The sequence below is a fragment of the Musca autumnalis genome, unplaced genomic scaffold, assembly GCF_047663935.1.
Source record: "Musca autumnalis isolate F117 unplaced genomic scaffold, ASM4766393v1 scaffold_4, whole genome shotgun sequence".
In the NCBI taxonomy this organism is placed as follows: Eukaryota; Metazoa; Arthropoda; class Insecta; order Diptera; family Muscidae; genus Musca; species Musca autumnalis.
Genome location: NW_027411977.1, coordinates 118725854 through 118748335, shown reverse-complemented (window position 1 = coordinate 118748335; position 22482 = coordinate 118725854). Strand labels below are relative to the sequence as shown.

The following is a 22482-nucleotide window of genomic DNA, read 5'->3' as shown; positions in this document are numbered from 1 at the left end:
ATTCCACGGCGCTCGAACTCTTCCAACAAGCGTTTTTGTAGTTCGGCCTTGTTGCCAGTAGAACACAACTCCCACTTACTTAGCTCCTTCTTCAAGTCTTCCACTCGTAGATCCTTAAACTTCATTGTAGGATGATCGTAATCCCACTTCTGACACCAATTGTTACGGAATTAGATTTAACTAATCTCCGTGTAGACGTTGTTTTATTCCCCGATACGATTTGTACCAAATAAAACAGGGTTCGTTTTAGATTACGTTTCTACAATGCTTTATTTACTTTATTACACTTATTCGGAGCTGACTGTTATAGCTAAGTACACAGCTTTACTTTAGTTCTTTACTAGTCGATGTTTACACTTCGGTATAAAATTCACAACTGCCCCCTGTTTGCCCGGCAACTCAAATTTATATGCCCACATTTGTCGTTTGGAAGTATCTAGAGCATGCATCTGGCAACATCGAGAAGCCAACTAACAACAAACACACAGACGCACACTCGCACCTAGCGAACAACAACAACACACATATACGGGATACAAACACAGAATACAGACATGACGTAATGGACAAAGTAAAGTACAACAAAAACAAATACTGGGCGATAATTGAACGATTATGGCAAAACAAATGGAAACAAAGGCACATTAGTAACATGTAAAGAACTAGAATGATGAAGATAATTCTACATGGTAGTTGTTGTTGCTTAAATAAAGTAACTGCGTAATAAAACTTTACGTTACAATTCAAATTTTTAAATTAACGGAAATTAAACTAATTTAACATAAATCTATCAGTTACATTCGTAACAATATTGTGTATTGAGGATCCCATATAGGTCTAAAAAGAGACGTAAATAGCATTTGGCATTTAAAGAAATATTTAATTTTCTTAACAAAATATGATTTAAAAATTTATTTTTTCTTATGGGTCGATTCCGTATTGCGACGCGAGTCATGTCGCGTCGTTAATCGTCTCTGCGACAAAATTTAAAAAGTGTACTACGTAAAGCGATAGAAAATAATTGTCGATAACAAATTATCGGTGATGTTGCGGGGCGTTTTATGTTTTGATTTGAATAAATCAGAAAAAAATATCAGAGCAAGTTGTACACACAAGTTATAGTTTTCTAAAACGATAAGCTCAGTGGAATATTTTTTGATGATAGTGAAGAAAATATAGTTAACGTAGCATCTATCAGGCGACACTTAAGCGATAAATCGAATCCTTTAGAATTGCCATCAGTATTGTGAGTATGTTTGGTTCATCAAAATAATTGTTAATTTTTTAGGTTTAAAACTTCCAAAAGACGCTGTTATTTATATAGTAGAGGCATTAAAAAATGACTTTAAAAAAACCCACAGATCAACAGCAATACAGCCACTCCTTAAAGTGTGTGCTGCTTTAAAATATTTTGCAGAAGGAAGCTTTCAAATGCCAATGACTTTAACCTCGGGATGGCTCAGCCCACATTGTCAAACTGAAGTTCTGGAGTTAATAGAGGAAAAACTGTGTAAAATTTGGATAGTTTCCAAATTAACAGAAGAGGAAAAGCGTCAAAATAAAAACTATTTTTATTCAAAAACAAATTTCCCGGGCGTTGTCTGATGCATTGACGGAACACACGTACATACATTTAATGCGACCAAAGGAAGATGTTTGCCATTTATATCTGAATAGAAAAGTATATTTTAGCTTAACAGCCCTATTCTGAACATTCCAATAGGAACTGTTTCCTATTGGATCAAAATTTCCCATTCCCACGCTTTCCATATTCTCAACGACGTGAGAACAGCAAAAGATGAGAGAAGAAATTTCGAAATTAGTTATAACAAATTATTATAGCATACTTTTCGGGGCTGTAATTTTGTTTTGTAATACAAAATACCTATTTGATTTATAATTTTTTTTAAGTGAATGGGGTCAAACGATGTATGTTTGTGTTGCATTGACGGAACACACGTACATACATTTAATGCGACCAAAGGAAGATGTTCGCCATTTATATCTGAATAGAAAAGTATATTTTAGCTTAACAGCCCTATTCTGAACATTCCAATGGGAACTGTTTCCCATGGGATCAAAATTTCCTATTCCCACGCTTTCCATATTCTCAACGACGTGGGAACAGCAAAAGATGACAGAGGAAATTTCGAAATTAGTTACACCATATTATTATAGCATACTTTTCGGGGCTGTAATTTTGTTTTGTAATACAAAATACCTATTTGATTTATAATTTTTTAAGTGAATGGAGTCAAACGATGTATGTTTGTACGTTTGTGTGATCGTTGTCGTTGAGGAGACTGAATGCCTGGGTACATAAGCCGCCTCGCCTGGTGGCCTTGCTTTCCTACTTCATTTCTGACATAATAAAAATAAAAGAATAAATAAGGCCGAACAAATTTCGGACTGCATTGACCTTTTCTTTTTCATTCTTTTATCAGAAGCAAGCAAGGTAGGCAGGCGAGGCAGCTTATGTACCCAGGCCTTAACGCGTTTTCAATAGAACATTAGTCATCTGATTAAAAAACCCGAAGGTTATATTACGAAAATGAATAAAAGTTGTTATTTTCCAATATATTTTAATAATTATTCCTAAAAATTATTTTGAAATTGATTTGTTTTTATTTGCTGTGCTGCGTTAATAGAATAAACGATGACTCTTTTTTTCGTATTTCAATACATATGGTCTGTTCCAGAACTGCAAAAATCTACTAAATTTTACTATTTTTTTTCTATAACATAAAGGAACATTTTTTATCGGTGTAAAAAATTTTAGATTCTTGTAGGTTCTGGAACAGGCATATAATATCGATTTGTCGTATCAAAAACAAATGCTCTGTTTAACCCAAGAAATCCGTCCTCGGAATCATAAATTTTTGTTTCTTTCCAATTTATTTTTTTTATTTTATTTATTTCATTTCGTAACAAAGCCAATAAATAGGCCGTTAAAGTTACACAAAACAACTTAACACAAACTACTCTAGAATGTTTCTTAAAACTATGATAATAAAATATCTTTTTTAAATACATTAAAGAAATCTTCGAATTTAAAAAGAAAACAAATATGTGTTATTAGCGGTCCTATATTCCTTAAAGAAGTTTAAAGTAATAAATATATAAAGTAAAGACTCAGGAAAAAAACAGAATGGAACAGTACAATTAAATTTCATGAGATTCAGCGTATCTATATATTTTTCGTTTAAACGTGGACAGCGAGTCATCAAACTCTTTAAGAGAAGATGGAAGATAGTTATATATGCGCACAATCCTAACAAGAAATGATTTGTCTGAAACTGCAGTAACTCTTGGCATAGTGCTTTGTACATTCCTATCAAACCTACCAAACGTAAACATGCTAACAACACATAGCGGAATTTTCAACTTAAGAATCTTATAGAAACATAACATACACCACAATTTAACAAACTTACCAAAACTACACCCAAGGAAACTCTCAACAAACGAAGAGACATACTGACGCCGCCCTAACGAATAAACATAACATATAACTCTATGCAACAAAAGACGAACCTTACGTAAAACATACCCACAACAACCACTCAATCCCACGGCAGCGGGTTCTATCGTACCGGATTGACCCGGAACCCTACTGTTTCGGCCGGCGGCTGCCAACCCAGCATCAAACCTATGCTTCTACGTAGGTTTGTATGCTGCTACAAAAACAACAACAACCACTATAGACTTCAAGGCCATACATAAAAATTGGCATTACTAATGCCATGGATCTAAGAGGCTAAAACTTACAACAATTGTTGTAGTATATAATTTTCCATCATATAAGAATATACAAAATCCGAAGCCTACAAGTGACATATTTTACAGTACATTTTGTATGCTTTTATTAAGCAAACACATGCCGATTATAAATATTTGCAAATATTTATAAAATATGAAATTTCATAAAAATATGTAATTTCTTGAAACTTTTTTTCAAACTCCCACACTGTTTGCTGGGGAGATTTGTCCCACAAAAAGACACAAAATCCTCCCACAATTCAAGATAGAAAATGCATACTTTTTTCCCATGGGAACAAATTCCCAATTCGAACTTCGTTCAGAATGAGGGGAGATGGGAGAAAAACTCCCACAAAATTTTTTCAGAATACGAAAACGTGGGATTGGGGAAAAAATTCCCAACTCCCATGCGTTCAGAATAGGGCTGTAAATGTTTTGTTGGAATTTCTACTTCATTTTGAGGTTTTTCATTTTCTACCTCATAAGGTTGTCCAATTTCACTGTTATTATCATTCCATGTCTTTTCAATTCCGTAGATCGCACCTGCAGGGTTGGAAACCATATTAATTTGCAGTAAGTCTGCTACCACTTGCTCCATCGACGACAAAGATATTTTTTGTTATGGTCCAACTCCTTTAGCTGTAATGTTCTTCCATTCTGAGACATTTTTCTCTTTAATTTGGATTTAAAATGAGTCCATACTCTGTGTCATTCATCTGGTGTACGCACACAACTATTTAATTGTTCCGCAACATCCTTCCACACCTCATCAAAAGTGGCTCATCGATAACAATTATCGTTGAGTGGCGTTGCCAGTTGTCAAAATTGATCCACGTATGGCAACACTCAACTGAAGTTGCGAATCTCAGTTGACGAATCTGCTGTTTTTCAGCAACCACCAATTTTCAGTTGCAGTGAACATTTTGGAAGAAACAAGAAGTAAAATACAAGGAAAAATTAACATTTTGTTAACAATTATTAATTCTTTGCATCATTAATTAATTTTGTGTATCAATGTGGTGAAAATAACGACAAAGCAACAGTTCGAAATATTAATTGATAATCTGAGTGAAAATCCAAACTTAGCCCGAGGAGTTCGGGTTTTTGATGAAACCAAAGCCGCAGCAGATGAAGCGTTGAGGTTCATTTCGGACAGTTCAAAGAGCCATGGACCTCCAACACGAACACCTGAAGAGTGGCAGAGAGACTGGATTTATTTTGAAGCTAAGTTGAAGAAGAAAATAGCTCAAAATAAAAGAAACTTCAACGCCACTGGTGGTGGTCCATCACAAGAAGTGAATTTATCGCCTTTGGAGCAGACAGCAGCAAATCTTTTGCAAATGAATTTGGTGACAAATCCAGTAGGTTCAGTTTATGGTATTGTGGAATCATGGGGACGACTCCCTCAAATTTCTTCTAATAGATGCAATGTCCTGTATATTTTCTTCATCATCAAAAAATAATTCCACCGAACTTATCATTTTTTGGGACAGCAAATAAAACTTGACGATCCGAAGATTCAATGGCCAGGTTATATTCCAATCTTGGGTTGTTTTCCAAATTTGCTCGAAAAATCAGCCAAAATATTAAAATATTGTCCAGAGTACAAAAAAAAAAGAGTTACCCAAAGCGCAAATTATTTTTAAAATAGTTTTTTTTTGGCGATAGAGGTCACAAGTTTGAAAAAATACTGATCGATAACATGTTTAACCACCCAGTTGAGTTGACATTATGTGTGTTCGTTTACTTACAATTTGTATAAATTGTTACTGGATGTTGTTCGTTTACTCTACAGCACCATGCAAAAGACATTAGTCGAGTACAAGAAGTTACTGGACTTGTACAAATTATTGAGTAAACGAACAGACCTATTAATGGTACAACATTTCATCTCAGTCGCGCAGACAACTGACAACGCACCTCAAGTTTAGTGGCAATGCAAGATCGACCCATTAGTTTCGCCAAAAAGTCTGACTCCACGAGCTACTTTTGGTTGGACTTCCATTTTTTCAAGCAGCATTTCAAATTGCTGTTTTGTAGTAATTTTTACCAATATAAGTACTGAAACACCAAAAAACGTATGTATATAATATTAAATAAATTCACTTAAAATTAATGAAAATGTTACTTACGTTTCAATTTTTCGTTTGTAAAAATGCACGGCGACAGCTAATTTGTTGTCGCCGGAAAATGAACTTTATGGCGACCGAATTTAACGTCGTCGGGCGACTTTTGCCATACGTAATGGAAAAATTGCAACTGGCAACGCGACACGACTCGCGTCGCAATACGGAAACGACCCATTAAAGAACCAAATTCAACATGTACGCGCTCTTGTAGAAGTTCGTTTCTTTGTTTACGTCTGTTTCGTAAACAATCAAAAGAACAAAGCGTACATACCCACACACGCATATTTATTCGTTGATGCGTCAACACAGACTGGTATTTTTTCATTGTTAATGATAAAGTTTGGAAGCTGTAATAAAGCTTTCCAAACTTCTTTCGTGAAATATGAAAGCTTTTTTCACGTGAAATACAGAACATCAATTGCTTTCACAGGTGAAGTGCATGTGTGATGTAAAATGGATACACGGTGAATTCCAGAACATGCCCGATAGCTTGTCGAAGATGTTTGTTTTTTTACGCTTTACAAATAGAACATAGCTTTTCTGTTATAAACATATTAAAAATCTTTATTTTTCGTTTGTTTCTTGCAAATATCTTTAAATAAAAAAATACACTTTATGTGTTTTTACGCATGTATGTAGTATGTATAAAAGGAAACTTGATTTGATAATTGAGATGAAAAAAATTTTCATCAGCTTTTTTTTAAATTAAAAAATGTACGTCAACATAATGTCGAAGAATCTAACAATTTGCAATAGGAAAATTAAATATAAATTATAAAATACAAGATGAAAATAATTTAAAAAGATGCCTTGGTTTAGTCACTTGACGGCCCCAGCGTTTGTGTGTTTGATAATACCCATTTCATGAGTTAACATAACAAACATACCAGCTGACAAATCCTGTTCGAATTCACACAAAATGTTACTTAAAAAAACACTAACATATCGATGAAAAAACTTGTAGAAAGAACCAAGGACTTGTAGGCGTATATAGAATCTATGATACTTCTCAAATGAAATTAGAAATGTTTTAACTACATTTTATCGATTGGAATATTTTTTTTACAATATTACAAAAGCGCGTGCAATTGGGATTGAGTTCTTTCTTGTATAATGAATATACATTAATAGAGAAGAAAAATTACAATATTGTTTGTTTTGTTGTTTTTGTTATAATAAGTTGCGTTCACCGGAAAGTTCTCTCACAGTATGTATATGGACAGATAGAGTTCGTTTCGTTATTTGTAACATATTACCAAACGTTTTAGGTGTTTGATCAGTGATTACTTAATGGTTTATACATATATTTCCTTTTTCTTTGAAAGTTTATGTTCGAAAAGTCATTGTGTGATGGAGGGGACTTCATAATTATTATGAACCAAATTTAAATGTCGATGGTACTGTTTGTTGGGTAAATGCAAATCCACCACGTTTCTCTATTAATTTCGATTCCTTTGCAGCTTTTCGCTGATCTGCTGTCGTGACTACGTCTTGTAAAGCTTTTGTTTGTTCTGGTGTCAAACCGGAAGTAAGTAAGGCATACCAGGCCTGATCTTGCGTAGACAAAGCTGAAAACAGAACGAAACAAATATTAGCAACTCTTGCGTACAATCTTGCAGTGATTATTTTCAAATTACCAGTAATAACGTTTTTGAATGTTACGAATTCATCAATAGCATTTTCATCTTCTTCATCATCCAATGGAGTAGTATAACCCTCCAAAGCAGTTTCGTTTAATTCATCAATTGAATCTTCTTCATCTTCGTCATCCTCATCATCATCATCTTTAATTTCAGCCTTCATTTCAAATCCAGCTTCAGAAGCTTTGTTTTTGGTGAATTCGGCTATTTGTTCCAAATAGTCTGGGGCGAATTCATCAATATCATCTTCATCGCTAGATAAAGCCTCTGTAAAGAATTTGAAATAAAATTATCATTGGTAATGAAATAAATAATATATAGTTAAAGTGGATATATATGGAACAAAAACCCTTTAATAAATATTTCCATAAATAATTTAATGGTTTAGTTTGGCGTCAAAGTTGGTAACACATAAACGAAATAAAGGTCGGTAGTTCCAGTTTTATGTATATATCAAAATTAATTTCTGGTGGAGGTGTGCCGATCTGGTTATGTATGCCCGTCCGTCTGTCCATCTAAATCTCGAAATTACGCTAGAGGTACAGTATTTGTGTAGTTAGAGGCATCAAAGGGGTAGAAGTCGATTTTGTGTACACGGCGATTTCGCTTTTGTCACCGGTAGCAAAGACTCTTGACGCCTTAGTCCTCCCCAACGTCAGAAATAGCTATCTAGTTGCCGATCATCAGCATGGATTTCGAAAGCAGCTCAGCTCAGTACCACAACAGCGCTGCACGCCATCTAGCTCCACATATATTTGTCGAGGACTGAACCAGGAAAGGCCGTGTGATAGAACGGTGATGGTGGCGCTTGACTTATCAAAAGCCTGAAACGTTGGATATTCATTCAATTATATGTGTGGACGCCAGTCGTACGTGGAATTCAGGAACAAGAAATCCAAACCCCGTAGATTGAAACAGGGAGTTCCCCAAGGTGGGCTGATATCTCCGGAACTGCTTAACCTCTACCTTTCCTGTATTCCGCCCCCTCCAGACGGCATTGGGATCGTAACATGTGCGGATGATTGTACGATCCTGGCGTCAGATACCTATCCTGATGACATCTGTGAGAGACTGGACTCCTATTTAGCCGATCTTACCACTTTTTCCACGCGAGGAATATGCAGATATCCGCCACTAATTCTACGGCCACTCTGTTCACCACATGGGCAGCGCAGTATAGAAGAGAGTTGAATGTCGTGGTCCATGGTAGAATTCGGACCATAAAAATCTAAGGGTCACATTCGACACTGCGTTCAAGTTTGTTCGCGCATGCTGACGCTATCTGCGACAAACTGAAATGAAGAAACAAGATCGGTCTGTGGTAAGCTATGTGGTGCCAGTTTGGTCCCCGAATTTTGTTGATACGCATTGGAAAGAGATTCAAACTTGTCGGAATTTGTCCTGAGAAAAGCAACAGGGTGACTCCTCAAGTCTTCAATGGACCATCTACATTAGGAGACAAAGATATTTCCAGTACAGCAACACAATGAGATGATTTCGTTGATGTATTTGCTCGAGTGTTACCGTGAGAGCCATCCCAATCAGCATCTGCTGGCTATGCCAGAGTACATCGTCAGCTGCCACGACAAACCAGCAATCCCACGGCAGCGGGTTCTTACGTACCGGATTGACCCGAAACCAAAAGTGTTTCAGCCAGCGGCTGCCAACCCAGCATTATATGCTGCTACAACAACAACAAACCTGAGCAGTTTTGGCTCAACTATTCTCAGGATATCGCAGCGCTTAAATTCCTATTGGGCAAGTATCGATAGCACCGTGCAAAACATCTGCCCTTTTCAATTGCCCTGCCAAACCTACTCATCTAATTTCAGTGGATCTGTGGTTACATCCCATCGACGCAGCCACTTCCTGGAACTGAAGATAGACCCAGAGCCAGATTGAGCGGAAGAACGAACACGCAAGCACAATAAACACTGTTACAACAACAGAATAATATTTGGGGATCGAAATAAAAAAATCGTTTGTGGTAGAATCTTTCCGCTTTTGAAGGGAACATTTTGCTGCGTTTCTACTTCTAAGTGAGTGCCACATTACATCAACTCTTTTTAATGCTTTCCACGATGATCACAATGGACAACTAGATCTCCAAATGAATTATCTATACATTTACATACCTTCGCAATCATCATTATCCTCTTCTTCTTCCTCCTCCTCTTCTTGGGCACGTGATTCATAGGCGCGTGTAAGACCATCGAACAGCAAAATTAATGAAGGTATAATTTTATCAGCAACTTCGCTCAGTACTTGTGGTTTGCTATCTCCCAAAGAAATGAGAGTACATAGGCCCAAAACACATAGCTTACGATCGTGAATTCTAATATATATAAAAAATACATGTTAGATATATCAGTCGGAATAATGTTTTGCTGTTTCATACCCAAGGAAACAGTCAGTGTCATGTATCCATTGTTTTATGAAATGTGCTGATATGGATTCATTATTTTGCTGAGACATCTTATCCAAGATCGACAACAACAATTGTGGATTGTAATATAAGGCGGCAATGACAACCTGTAAGCACATGGTGCGTAATTCAGACGACTGTACTTCTCTTGTTAAGCGGCCCAAAGCCAACTCCACAAATACTGGAATAACAGAATCAATTTGTCCCTTGCATTGCAAAATGATAACTTCCAATAGTTTAGCTGCATGGCATTCGGGATCTTCACCTGGGTTGGTAGTTATCATCTATGGAGGAGCAGAAATGATTAAATTTTGTTCAAGGTCAATTTCCCCTCCACACTGAACTGAATACTTACAGTTTTACACATCTCAAACATGGCCAACAAACGACAAGGATCCGATAAGAACGCAGGTGTATCGATGGTAACATAATTATGCAATGCTGGCATCATATCTATGAAATAGTCAATACCGCCTTTCTGGAATACTTGATAAATCAATTCCAACATTTTCCACATTTCCGGCGATATTGTCTTGGATGTTAAGTCATAAACCAGTGAGAAGGTCTCCTCGTAGAAATCGGTAATATTATTTTGGAATATGTGACCAACGACGTTAATTACGATTGGATGGAGGTTGTTCATAACCTCGGGATGATCTTCCATTACACTCAACAAAGTCTCAATGGTATTCAACAAACCCATGGCAGTAATGGCCTTTTCGTCACCTCCATCTTCCGATTCCAAAACATGGCTAAATGTTGTTGCCAAATGCTGGCAAATTTCAACTGCAACCGGTAACAGTTGCTCGGAGAACGTGCCCACAATCTTTTGTAGAACATTTGTTAGGTCTTCATTTTCAGTTTCCCTGATAATTGTTAATAATTCTTTGGTTATTTCTTTAATTTGTGCTTCACAATATTGTGCTGCATCCTCCTGACAGCTCAGGAACATTTGCAGGCCAATGGCAGCTTCCACTTTAACGGGTAATTCCTGATCGTTCAATAGACAATTGGTGGTCAAGCGTATAATTTCTGCTAAAATTTGTGGATTTTTCAATTGAATTTCGCTAAAGTAGTGCAAAACCCAGCAAGCACGAGCACGCATATGCCCCACTGGATTTTGGAATTCGGGGAAAACATATGTGGTCAACATATTTTCCACTTGATCGCGGTATATGCGTTTCTTCAATAAGACATCTGCCAATGTACCAATCATGTGCAATGCACCATCCTTTTGTTTGTTGTCTGCATTTGGTGAGGTTATTATCTGCGGAAAAATATATTAAACCGTGAGGAAAACTAGATCGCAATAAGATATATTTGTCTTCCTTTACGTCTTACCTGCATTATAATGGTCATGGCCTTTGGTAAGATGCCTTTACGTTTCTTACAGCATGAGTGCAACAAGGATTGAGCAGCTGGTACTGGGGTAGCATAATCCTCAAATATATCTGTGTTTGGACACAAAAGTAAGGTAATAATTATTATGTACTTACGTTTGCCACTTTATATATCTTAATTCTTACCAAATTTTAGTTTGATATATTCATGGGGATCAGTTTCCCACAATTCTTGATCTTGTTCAGAAAATGACATCAGTGGGAAGAGGACATCTTGAATAATAGCAACCATGTGGGGTTTAATGAGTTTCCATGAATAGGCATGGCTGACACTAAAATAAAAAAAAAAAAAAAAAAAGAACTTCCAACACATACATACATAGTTGCGTTGTACAATTTACGCGTTTTTAAGATAATTCAAAACATCAGTAAGAACACGTGGCGATACATAGATGCGGTTGCGATATTGATCCAGAATTTTCAGCAGAACATCCAAAACACCTTGAGTAAATGTAGGAAGATACCATTCGGCAAATTTCTGATACTTGTCGCTGACAACATTACGTGGACTGCCATATCTGAAAAAGTAGGCCGATAGTTTACATACTGAGCATTTCCTAAAGCAATCATTTTCGAGTTTACCTCTCAAACATGCGCAACATAATATGCAAGGCCCACTTTTTAGTTTTCCACCATGCAAACTCGGGTTTTTCGTCTTCCTCTAAGTGGGAACAGTCTGGTACAGGACGTTCTGCAATTTGACGGCATATTTCCATCCATTGCGAAAATACATCCTGTGTTATCAAGTCCAAAGGTAAACTGAACTGAGTTAGAGCGTAGTATATTTTCAAAATTTGTTTTTGCAACAATACAGATGCTTCAGATTGATCATTCATTAAGGTCAGCATAAGTTGATAGATCATGGGGAGAAGTAGATTCATAGCTTCATTAAGTGGGGCTCGTTCTTCAGCCCGTTTATACTCGTAGGTTTTCACCAATTGATACATGGTAATCAAAGCTCCATTCCATCCTTTAATGTCGGGATTTTGCAGATAAATGCTAATATTGTCCACCACTTGAGGCCAACGACCAGGAAAATCATTTTTTATAATACAATTGAGGCACACAGCGAGTTGGACACTAAAAAAAACAAATGATTATCATACATTGCAGTATCAAAACAACGTGAACGGTGGCAAAATGCTCGTCTTTTCCAAAGGAGCGGAATTAACGCGTTCGCGGACGTGAATGCCATAGCATTCAAATTTCATTTAATTTTATATAATTTTAGGTTTTTGTGGTTAATATAAATAAGTTATGAATCCATAATGGAACTATTTATTTACCGCAAAATGTCTGGCGAATGTACAATGGCATCAACTATTGAGCTGCGGATCATAGCACGATCCTGTTCATGTATAGAAAAGGGTATGGGTTCTCCGGGTTGAACTTCATGATCAGCCCAATTGTTTGAAATCATGTTTTTCAAGTAGACAGCACCAGCTTGGCGTACAGGTTGGTCAACATTGTTGTTCATAACAATTTGTAAAATTGTTGGTACAAATCCAATAATTTTGTGAATCTAGAATACAGAAACAGAATACATAAAGACCGTTACATATTACAAAATTAAAAACAAAAAATAGGAAGATTCAAACATTACGAAGCATGAGTCATAGCTTAATATTAATAAAGAAAAATTCCATCTATAAACAATGCTATATAAAAAATCATCATTGTGGGAGGAAGTGGTGTGTAATTAATATCAAAGAACTTACTCATCATATCAATTAGATAATGTGCCCACAAATGCCTATACATACATATGTATGTATGAAGTGTGTGTGCATGTATTTCTCGTACATTAAAATAACGTATTGGAAATAATAGGTAATTGCTTAACATTATGCAAATTATGTACAATATGAATAGAAACAACGTGCTCAGAAAGTATATAGATATATGCCATCTATGCCTGTGATATTTGTTCCAGAATTTGATAACATAAATTTTACTACTATTTTTTATGAGCAAGACGTTTTCTTCATGCAATTGTTCATCTTATAGAATGCAAAGATGCTATATTTTAAAAGATCTCTTGTCTTAAAGAAGACCATGTTGTAAATTATAGAATGTCAAGAGATTTTCTTAAAAATACCTTAATTCATCCTGTAACCAAAGGCCAAGATTTATTTACTCAAATGTACCAGTTGTCCGCATTTTTTGTATTCAATTAAATATAAAAAGAAGCCGACTTATGCTATTACGAAATTAACATTTTTTTTCCCTATAAAATGATAGGTAAAGCATATTTCTTAAGAAGTCATCATCAACTTAATTCAAACAATTTGCCATTTTTAATGCCGCCACTTTCGTGTATTCGATTTGGGGAGGAATATTATGCTTTTGTACATTATTAATCAGCTAGAATTGGATATGTAAATATTTATAAAAAATGTTAACTACTTACCACTTAAGTGTGGTAAAGGAAAATGTGTTTAGAGTGGAGAACATTAAAAGTATACGTTTACAGGGATTGTTTTTATTTCAAAACAAATCATTTATTGCCTGCTTCTCTAAGGCGACATTCGAAATCATTTTTTTTTTTTTGCAAAATACTACCAAACTTTTTTTTTAGTTTGTACTTAGGCCATGTTTATATTATAGCCTTTTGAAAGGTTAACCTTCTTAATGAGGATTTATTTGATGTATACGCAAAGGAATTGACATTTGAAACCCAGTGGGTTTGTTAAATCCGGTTATATATAAACGTACTATTATATTTTCAAATTGTTTTTAGACTGTTAATTAATAAAACAGGGCAACACCCTTTACAGAAGCAACCGAACAAATACTTCAAATACTTTTTGGGGATGGATACTAAACGAAATATAATTTTGCAGTTTTGTAACTGTTAGGGCCATTATTACATGTGTTCTTTTACTATCTGATGGATTTGAAAACGCAGAAAAAACCAATTTGGAGGCATTAAAAATATAATTTTTACATCGAAATTTAATGCCAAGAAGCTCCTCCTTGTAATTCAATCATCACTTTTAACTTTAAGTAAACCAGAACGCTATAAATCTGTTCGGTAAATCCAAACTATAACAAATGAACACATATAATAATGGGGGTTAATGTTTTTTGATATTTAAAATTGCTTTAGTAAACCTGCTACTGAACAACTATTTCTTCATATTGAGTTATTTTAGGTTGCTAAATAGAATACATTGTTAGTTTTAAGCCATGGTAGAACAAGAAAAGGTAACAGCAATACTCAATATATATTTATTTCTATGTCCGATGTATATTAGGGATATATATTTTTAGAAGAAAAAATATATTCAACTGAAAAAAAACTATTTCCCATAAATACTTCTTCATATCAATGAAATGTAACCTCCTCCAAGTCCGAACGACGTGTCGCACACTAAAACACCGCTTATAGTGGCTGTACAACATTTGTTAATATGGTGTGGTATTTTGATAAGTTTGAAAAAAAAGCCTTAATAAACATGTGTTTTTTTATTTCGAAAGCAAAAGATTGAAACAGCTTCTCCTTTTGCAATGAATTTTCAGCGACCTCAAACATTGTTGCAAGAATCTACTACTACTTTCTGCGAGAAATTATGCATTTAGTGGAATGATATGAAAACATTCAAATTGAAAATCTAACGAGTTTTCATTCATGTTTTCCAAAATATTCAATAAAATGTGAAAAATTATTAGTTTTTTAAATTCCAATAATTTTTAGACATTTGCTTATTTTGTTTACATTTATTTTTGACACTAACATTACAAAAAAAAAAAAAAAACAAATTCCTATGTGGTTGTGGTTGAGTTGTATTTGTTGTAGAACTTACTTTACCTGGTTTGTTCTACCATGGTTTTAATCTTATTAAGTAGTAGATATGTATGTACATTAGGACGGCCCTAAAAAACGACAAATTTGTATTTTTGAAACGCCTACCCTCACATTTTTCCATTTAGTCAAAAACTTTGTATGTGAAATTTTGTGGCGATCGGTTAACCCGTGCCACCCGAGTGATTTTTGTTTCCATAGTAATTTTTATGGGACTAAAAGTGAATTTTCACGAAAATCCTCTAATTTATGGTCCCATCGACAAAAAAGCTTTACCAGTTGATTGTTGTGGCTAAAAAATGATTTCCACAAAAACGACAACACGAGTCCCCTCCCACCGATCCTTTTCCACAGTACTTGTAAAAATATATTTTTTATAGAAAATATTATAAAAATATATATTAAAATATTGGTCTGTTCCAGTACTGCAAGAATCTACTAATTTTTACTATTTTTTCCGATAACATAAAGGAAACAATTTTATCGTAGTAAAAAATAGTAGCTTCTTGCAGGTTCTGGAACAGAGCATATAAGTATATGCAAGAATCTACTAATTTTAACTATTTTTTCGATATCATAAAGCAAACAATTGCTCTGTTCCAGAACCTGCAAGAAGCTACTATTTTTTACTACGATAACATTTTTTCCTTTATGTAAAATTTAGTAGATTCTTGCAGTACTGGAACAAACCAATTTTTATCGTAGTAAAAAATAGTAGCTTCTTGCAGGTTCTGGAACGGAGCATCTGTTTCTAAGAAAATGTGAAATTAAAACTTTTATAACGGAATGAAACTGTCAAATGCAAAAAATTGTAAAGAAAATATTTTTCATTTCAAATTTCCATAGAACAAGAACCTAGCCTCTAATATTGTTATATTAAATACAGTCGAACCTCGATTATCAGTAATGGACTGTGCCGGAGTCATTACGGATAATCGATTTCCTCGGATAATGGGGTAACATTTTTTTTTTTTTTTTAATTTTTATATTATTAATTTTTGCAAATCTTGTATAAGTAGGATTATGAATTTAATTTGGAGTTTAAAAGATTGAAAATGTTCTTAAATAATTCATTTTTGTATTGTTTTTGTTTATTGAGATTTGGTCGAATGAATTATAATTCCGGATCATAAAGATTTTCGTGGTTAATAGGAGTTTAATGACCAAAAATTCAGTGTTTTCCTTTCCCGGATAATGGAGGTTTACCGATAATCGAGGTTCGACTGTATTAAAATTGTTTTAGCTAAGTCAAGCTTTAATAAGGTTCTGTCACTTTTACCACGGCCGCCAATCAAACAGTCACTTGACTTGATTCGTTCCTATTCAAATTGTCATTCTGATTATAGTTTAGTATTTTAGTGTTCCTAGTATGTCAGAATGAAACATACGATTCAGTATTTGTTTTGTAAACAACAGAAAAACGGAGTGGAAAAAACGCAACAATGACAACACTTGCAGATGTCAAAAAATGTATTTTGCATTCTAATTGGACCTTCTAATTTTCTCTTGTTTGTCAACGGCGTAATGGAACAAAGCAAAGTAATGCCGCATCAACGGTGCCATGTATCCTCCTCCTTCACCTTTAAAAGGACTCAACAACAATATCGATTTTAAACGAAAATTGTGTGCGAAAAAGAGATTTTAATTTATATTTATAGCATTCTGACACACACACGCCACCCCATACAATTAAGTAAATTGAAAAAGCACATGTTTTTGTAAGTCATGTCATCACACAAGCCGCAAAAAGAAAGAAAAACATTAACTGTAGCCTTCAAAAGCATTAGTAGTTAATGACTATTTTAAAGAACGGCATATTTAAGTTAAAGTTAATTAACATACAAACAATTCCACTTTAGTTATTTCTAATTTAAATTTACTGCAGTCGATTCTAACTAACCTGTGCCAATTGGTCTTCTGCCGCCTTCCTCTGTTCGGGATTAGGATCAATTGTTGCACGCAACAATTCCGTCAGCTTTTGGTGATCCATATTTTCTTGAGTTTATTTATTAATCCGTATACAAACAAATGCAGTGAAAAACCACACAATTTGTGTGCTACAAATTGAATTATAAGCAATAATAAAAAGCACAAACAATTCGCAAAAATTATATGAAAATATGAATCTATAGCGAAACGGGGAAAACGTGTTAGCACCCGAGACCCGCGAGCAGAGTATGAAGTTCTTGCAATTTGCTCGACGGCGGTATTCGAAAAACGTTAATTGGTGGCAACATAAGCGTCACCACAATAATGGCGTCTCAGCGACTTGACTGAAAAATAACCGCTTTTCAATTAGGTCGCAGTAACCATGGTAGAATAACACTGTGCAACATTTTCAAGGTAATTTTGTGCAAACAACTTCTAATCCAGTTTTTATGAAAGTTCAGACCCAATAGACAAAACCCCTCTATGTGTTTTGTTTTGTTAGTTCGGGTTCGGATTTTATGGCCCTATCTAAACATCGTTAAATATTGACTTTTTAAAGCAAAACGGGGCTATATCTTTAAAACCAATACGAATCTTTCCATGACATCCGCAACAAAATTGTAAACAAGAACAAGAAGAAGGTATTTGGAAAAGTAATCAACACGAATAACCTCATTTATTGCCTCAAATTTTATAATATATCTCAAAAAAAAAAAAAACGGTAGTTTGTATATATTTCGCAGCGTATCTCCAAAACAGTTAAATTTTTCTTAATATTATATTTGGGAAAATATTCGCTGAAATGTAATACACAACTCTTCAGAACATATTACTGCTGTAAAATGCCTTCATCGCGTTGTTTCTAGCATATTTTTCAACGACAATTTGAAAAATATATCAACAATACATTGAAATTTCAAATATGAGAATAAACAGCCTGTGTGAACGTTGTTTGAAATATGTTTTGTAAAAGGTATGATATGTCCCGGTCCACACTAGCGTGAATTTCATTAAAAAGTTTCATGAAATTAGGCGTTCTTAAATGGAATTTCCCACTACAGCAATTTTATGATTTTACTCTATTATGAGAGTCGATATAGAGACGCATAATTTCATGTAACTTTTTCAATGAAATCACTCTAGTGTGGACCGGGACTATGAAATCCAGCCTAAACAACATGAAATAAATGTTTTACATTTTCAGAATGTTCTGAGGAATTACTGAGCACATTATTTGGAACATTTTTGTTAAAGGTAATTGCTCATTTGGACTAGCCATAAATCCTCGACTGGATTTAATAAATCCGGTACAAATCTCATTGAATTTAGATATACATTTTGGAGGATTTAAATGGCAGCCATCTGAACGAATGTGAAACGCCAAAAGAATTTTTTGTAAATTGAATTCGTCTCAAAAAACATACGTCAAATTACAAATGTATTGTTTAATACTGAAAATGTTAGCACATTATGCTACTAATGCTAACTAAAGATCAAATAAAGAATTATTTTATCGCAGTTTGCCCATCTAAAATATATATACGAATTATTTTATCGTTTAGACATCATAAATATTAGTCTTGGTTGATTAAAATTAACTTTGCACATCAAAACAAATTTAGTTTTGCCGCCTTGTTTACAAATTTTTACATTAGCTCTGTTCCAGAACTAAAAAGTTTTTACAATTTTTACCACTTTTACACATTTTGCGTTCCCGTACACAAAATTTATATGAAAATCGTTTACGACTTTTACAACTTTTACCACTTTATAAAGTACGGGAACAGGCCAATTTTAAATTATTTTTAGTGTAGCAATTCACCGATGCATCTACCTTGTTTCTTGTGCCAGCTTGCAACTTTTTGTATTTTCTAACAACATGTTACAAAAAACAGAGTTGTATACGAGGATTTATGCCATATTTAAAACAAATCCACTCAATAGGAAGATTTATTTTTGTATGGGAAATCTGGTAGATTTTGGCTGGATTTAGCAAATAAAACCTGATAATGCGCTAAATCCGGCTAATGGTGTTATATCTAAATGGCATATTACTTGGTTCAACTCTCAATAGTTATGCTGCTACTGACCATACCCTGCAAAAAAATGGAAGTTGTGCAATTGGAGTTATTATATCACAACATCTTTCGATGTAGTCCAACAGAGTTATAAAAAATGCACTCCCTTCGATACATTTTATAAGCAGTTGCTTTAGAGATCCCTACAAAACAAAAACAGTTCTTTGATCCCTACCCGCCGCTGCCGACATAATTTCTTCAAAAGAGAAACAAGTGTGAATATATATCGAAGAATTTGTTATAAAATATTTTCTATGAATTCACTTATGAATTTTACAAGGGTGTGCGCAGCTAGGATGCACTCAATTTTGCTTCCACAGCACACAGCTAGGATGCACTCCATTTTCGATCCAAATCACAGCTTTTGATGTTGTGTTTTGTATTGAATTTAAAGGCACTCTTTGGATTGCATTTTTAGTCAGTCTAAAGACGCAATAAAAATGTAAGCCATTGCGAAATATCCCAGAATAAATAAAATGCATTTATTATTTGTGTCATGATGAAATAATAAGGTGGCGTAAAACGGACAGCTGATTGGTTTCAATCTGTCAAATTTTTTGTTATTGTGAATAAATTGTATGAAAACGTAAACAAACATTTTGACATATTGAAGATTTTTTGGCCAAAACAGAGTTGTATTTGTGCTACTTACGTGACCTGTTAAATAGATCTTGATTTGTGTAAAACAATAATAAAAAGAACTTTATTATATAAACACAAATTAAAAAAAGTTTCCATTAAATTCAATCATATTTGAGTTTACTTTCTCCGTTCTCCAATTAATCCAAGCGCATCTGATTTTGTTTCATCATCCTACGTTTACATTTACGAAATCCACTCGATTTCAACTGTCAATTCCATTGATCAAACGTCAAATGAAATCGAATCGATTTCAGGTGAGTTTTCATTTGACGTATACGCAAAGGAGTTGACAGTTGAAATCGAGTGGATTTCGTAAATGTAAACCAAGCATAAAGGTATTTTATGTTGCCTTCCCATCACTAGTTCAGCTTTCGACATGGACTCCAACTGCACTCCACTCCATTAAAAATTCCCGTCTCGTGAACTACCGGAAAAATGTTCACAAGTTAAGATTTTTTTCTTTATTTTATAACAAATTCTTAGAAATGTATTCACTACCTCTTATTTTTAGAATAAATGATTTCGCCAGCGGCGGGTAGGGATCAACCAACTGTTTTTTATTTTTTGTAGGGATCTCTAAAGCAACTGCTTATAAAATGTATCGAAGGGAGTGCAGTTTTCATAACTCTGTTGGACTACATCGAAAGATGTTGTGAAATCATAACTCCAATTGCACAACTTCCAAATTTTTTGCTGGGATGTTTAGGGTTAAAATTTTATGGTAGCAAATTTCGAAATTTCAAATTTCATGAGAAGACCCTATTACATTTTGAAAACTAATGGTCTGTTCCTTTACTTTTGAAAATGGTAAAACCGGCAAAAGTAGTAAAAGTTGTAAACTGCACCCATATGAATTGTATGTTCTCTGAAGTAAAGGAACGCATTTCGAGTAAAAAGTGGTAAAACTTGAAGATTCTTGCACGTAAAGGAACAGAGCTTAAATTTACAAAAAAAAAGTAAGAATACAGCTGGTTGTCACTTCTACCTTATATAAATATGCCTTGGTTCTAATATTTCGCATGCCAAACTTGGGCATCAACAACAGCTTGTAAACGTCTCTGAACTCAATAAATAAGTTTTGGAATGTCATATTCCAATGGTATTTTTTGTCATTCTTCATTAATGCATTTTATTTAGCCCCTCCTGTTAGTGGGCGACTTATTCCCGACTTTTTCTTCAGGTGTACCCATAAATTGTCGATGGGGTTAATATCTGCACTTCTTACTGGGGTGTCAATGACTTTGGTGCAGTTGTATAACAACCAAGTGCTAGATAAATAAGATTTATGTTTAGGATCGTTGTCGTTGTTGGGTAGTACAGATATTGCAATTTGTTTGAATGTTCAGGGTCAACAAACCCAAATTTCTTGACGTAACTGACAGTTTTCCGAACTTTACTGTATGTGTTAAATTTTTGTTTTTCGTGGCTGTAAGGAGTTTTCGCAATACTTTTTGAGGTCCATCGTGATAGTACAACATAATTTAGTCTCATCAGAAAATATTACGTCATCCCAATACTAAAGATGGCGTGAAAAGTTGTCTGTACCCAGCAAAAAGTTTAGAAGTAGTGCAATGCAGAGTTATGATTTCAATGCATCTTTCGATGCAGTCCACACGGAGTTATGAAAAATGCACTCCGCTCGATACATTTTAGAAGCACTCGCTTATAGATCCCTAGCCAAGCAAACCAATTTTTTGATCCCTACAGTCGCAGTCTTTTTTTTCTGAACACAAGAAAGAGTGTCTAAAATGATAAGAATTTGTTTAAAAAAATAAAGAAATACAAACTAAAGATACGAGCATTGTTGTAATTCACGAGACGCAATTTTTTTTTTTGAAGTGGAGTTAGAGTTTTTTTTGGAAATCTGAACTGGAGTTGGAGGAAAAATGAAAAACCATTTGGATGATGAAGCAATATCAGTTGCGGTGTCACAAAAAGCGGAGCAGAGGAAGTAAACTCAGTTATGATCAAATTTAATGGAGAGTTTTTATAATTTTTATTAATGTAATAAAGTTAATATTTTTGTTTACTCGAATAAGCAATGTATTTTATTTATTTTGGGATATTTGCAATGGCTTGCATTTTGTAGCATCTTTATGGGTACTTTACACGATATGTTTTATACATATGAGCTGTCACTTTGTACATACTGTTACGAATGTAACTGATAGTTTTAAGTTAGTTTAGTTTAATTTCCGTTAATTTAAAAATTTGAATTGTAACTTAAAGTTTTATTACGCAGTTACTTTATTTAAGCAACAACAACTACCATGTAGAACTTTCTTCATTATTCTAGATGTTACTTTACCTTTCATTAATGTGTTTTTATTTTGTTTTGCCATAATCATGTAATGCCAAGTTTATACTTGCGCTCCAAAATCCACTGGATTTCACGAAATCCTGAAATACACCCCGGTGTTTACACTTATTTTTTTGTTGATTTCAAACATATCACAATGATCAAGGTGGATGCATATGCGCAGCTGATCGAACATGAATTTTCAAAACAAGTTGTTGTAAATTGAATTAAGCATCAAAAATATACGACAATATAGAACTTTAAAACTTTATTTGGAAAATTATCGTAAAATGATCTATATATCGTATTAATTGTGTATAGTACTAACAAATGAAAATATCAAAAAATGATTTTATCCTTGAGACTTCGTTATAAT

The 22482-nt window shown here is 34.3% G+C and overlaps 1 protein-coding gene across 1 annotated transcript; it reads right to left on the bottom strand.

Annotated features, from left to right (window-relative positions):
• Positions 1-6424: 6424 nt before the first annotated feature.
• On the bottom strand, positions 6425-17378 carry msk (importin-7 msk). The gene is made up of 11 exons (XM_073986371.1): positions 17059-17378; positions 12640-12875; positions 11936-12433; positions 11695-11871; positions 11480-11625; positions 11295-11404; positions 10309-11220; positions 9927-10237; positions 9664-9863; positions 7526-7795; positions 6425-7456 (listed from the first exon to the last, which is right to left on the bottom strand). The coding sequence occupies exons 1-11, from the start codon at positions 17146-17148 to the stop codon at positions 7260-7262; spliced, it is 3147 nt and encodes a 1048-aa protein (XP_073842472.1). The 5' UTR covers positions 17149-17378; the 3' UTR covers positions 6425-7259.
• Positions 17379-22482: the final 5104 nt, after the last annotated feature.

Bases quoted from the DNA above. Each gene is read 5' to 3' on its own strand.
- msk (XM_073986371.1), bottom strand. From the start codon at position 17,148: ATGGATCACCAAAAGCTGACGGAATTGTTGCGTGCAACAATTGATCCT. The intron at 9,864-9,926 runs GTATGAAACAGC...TATATATATTAG, and splicing joins GACACTGACTGTTTCCTTGG to AATTCACGATCGTAAGCTAT. The intron at 7,457-7,525 runs GTAATTTGAAAA...TTCTGTTTTCAG, and splicing joins ATTCAAAAACGTTATTACTG to CTTTGTCTACGCAAGATCAG.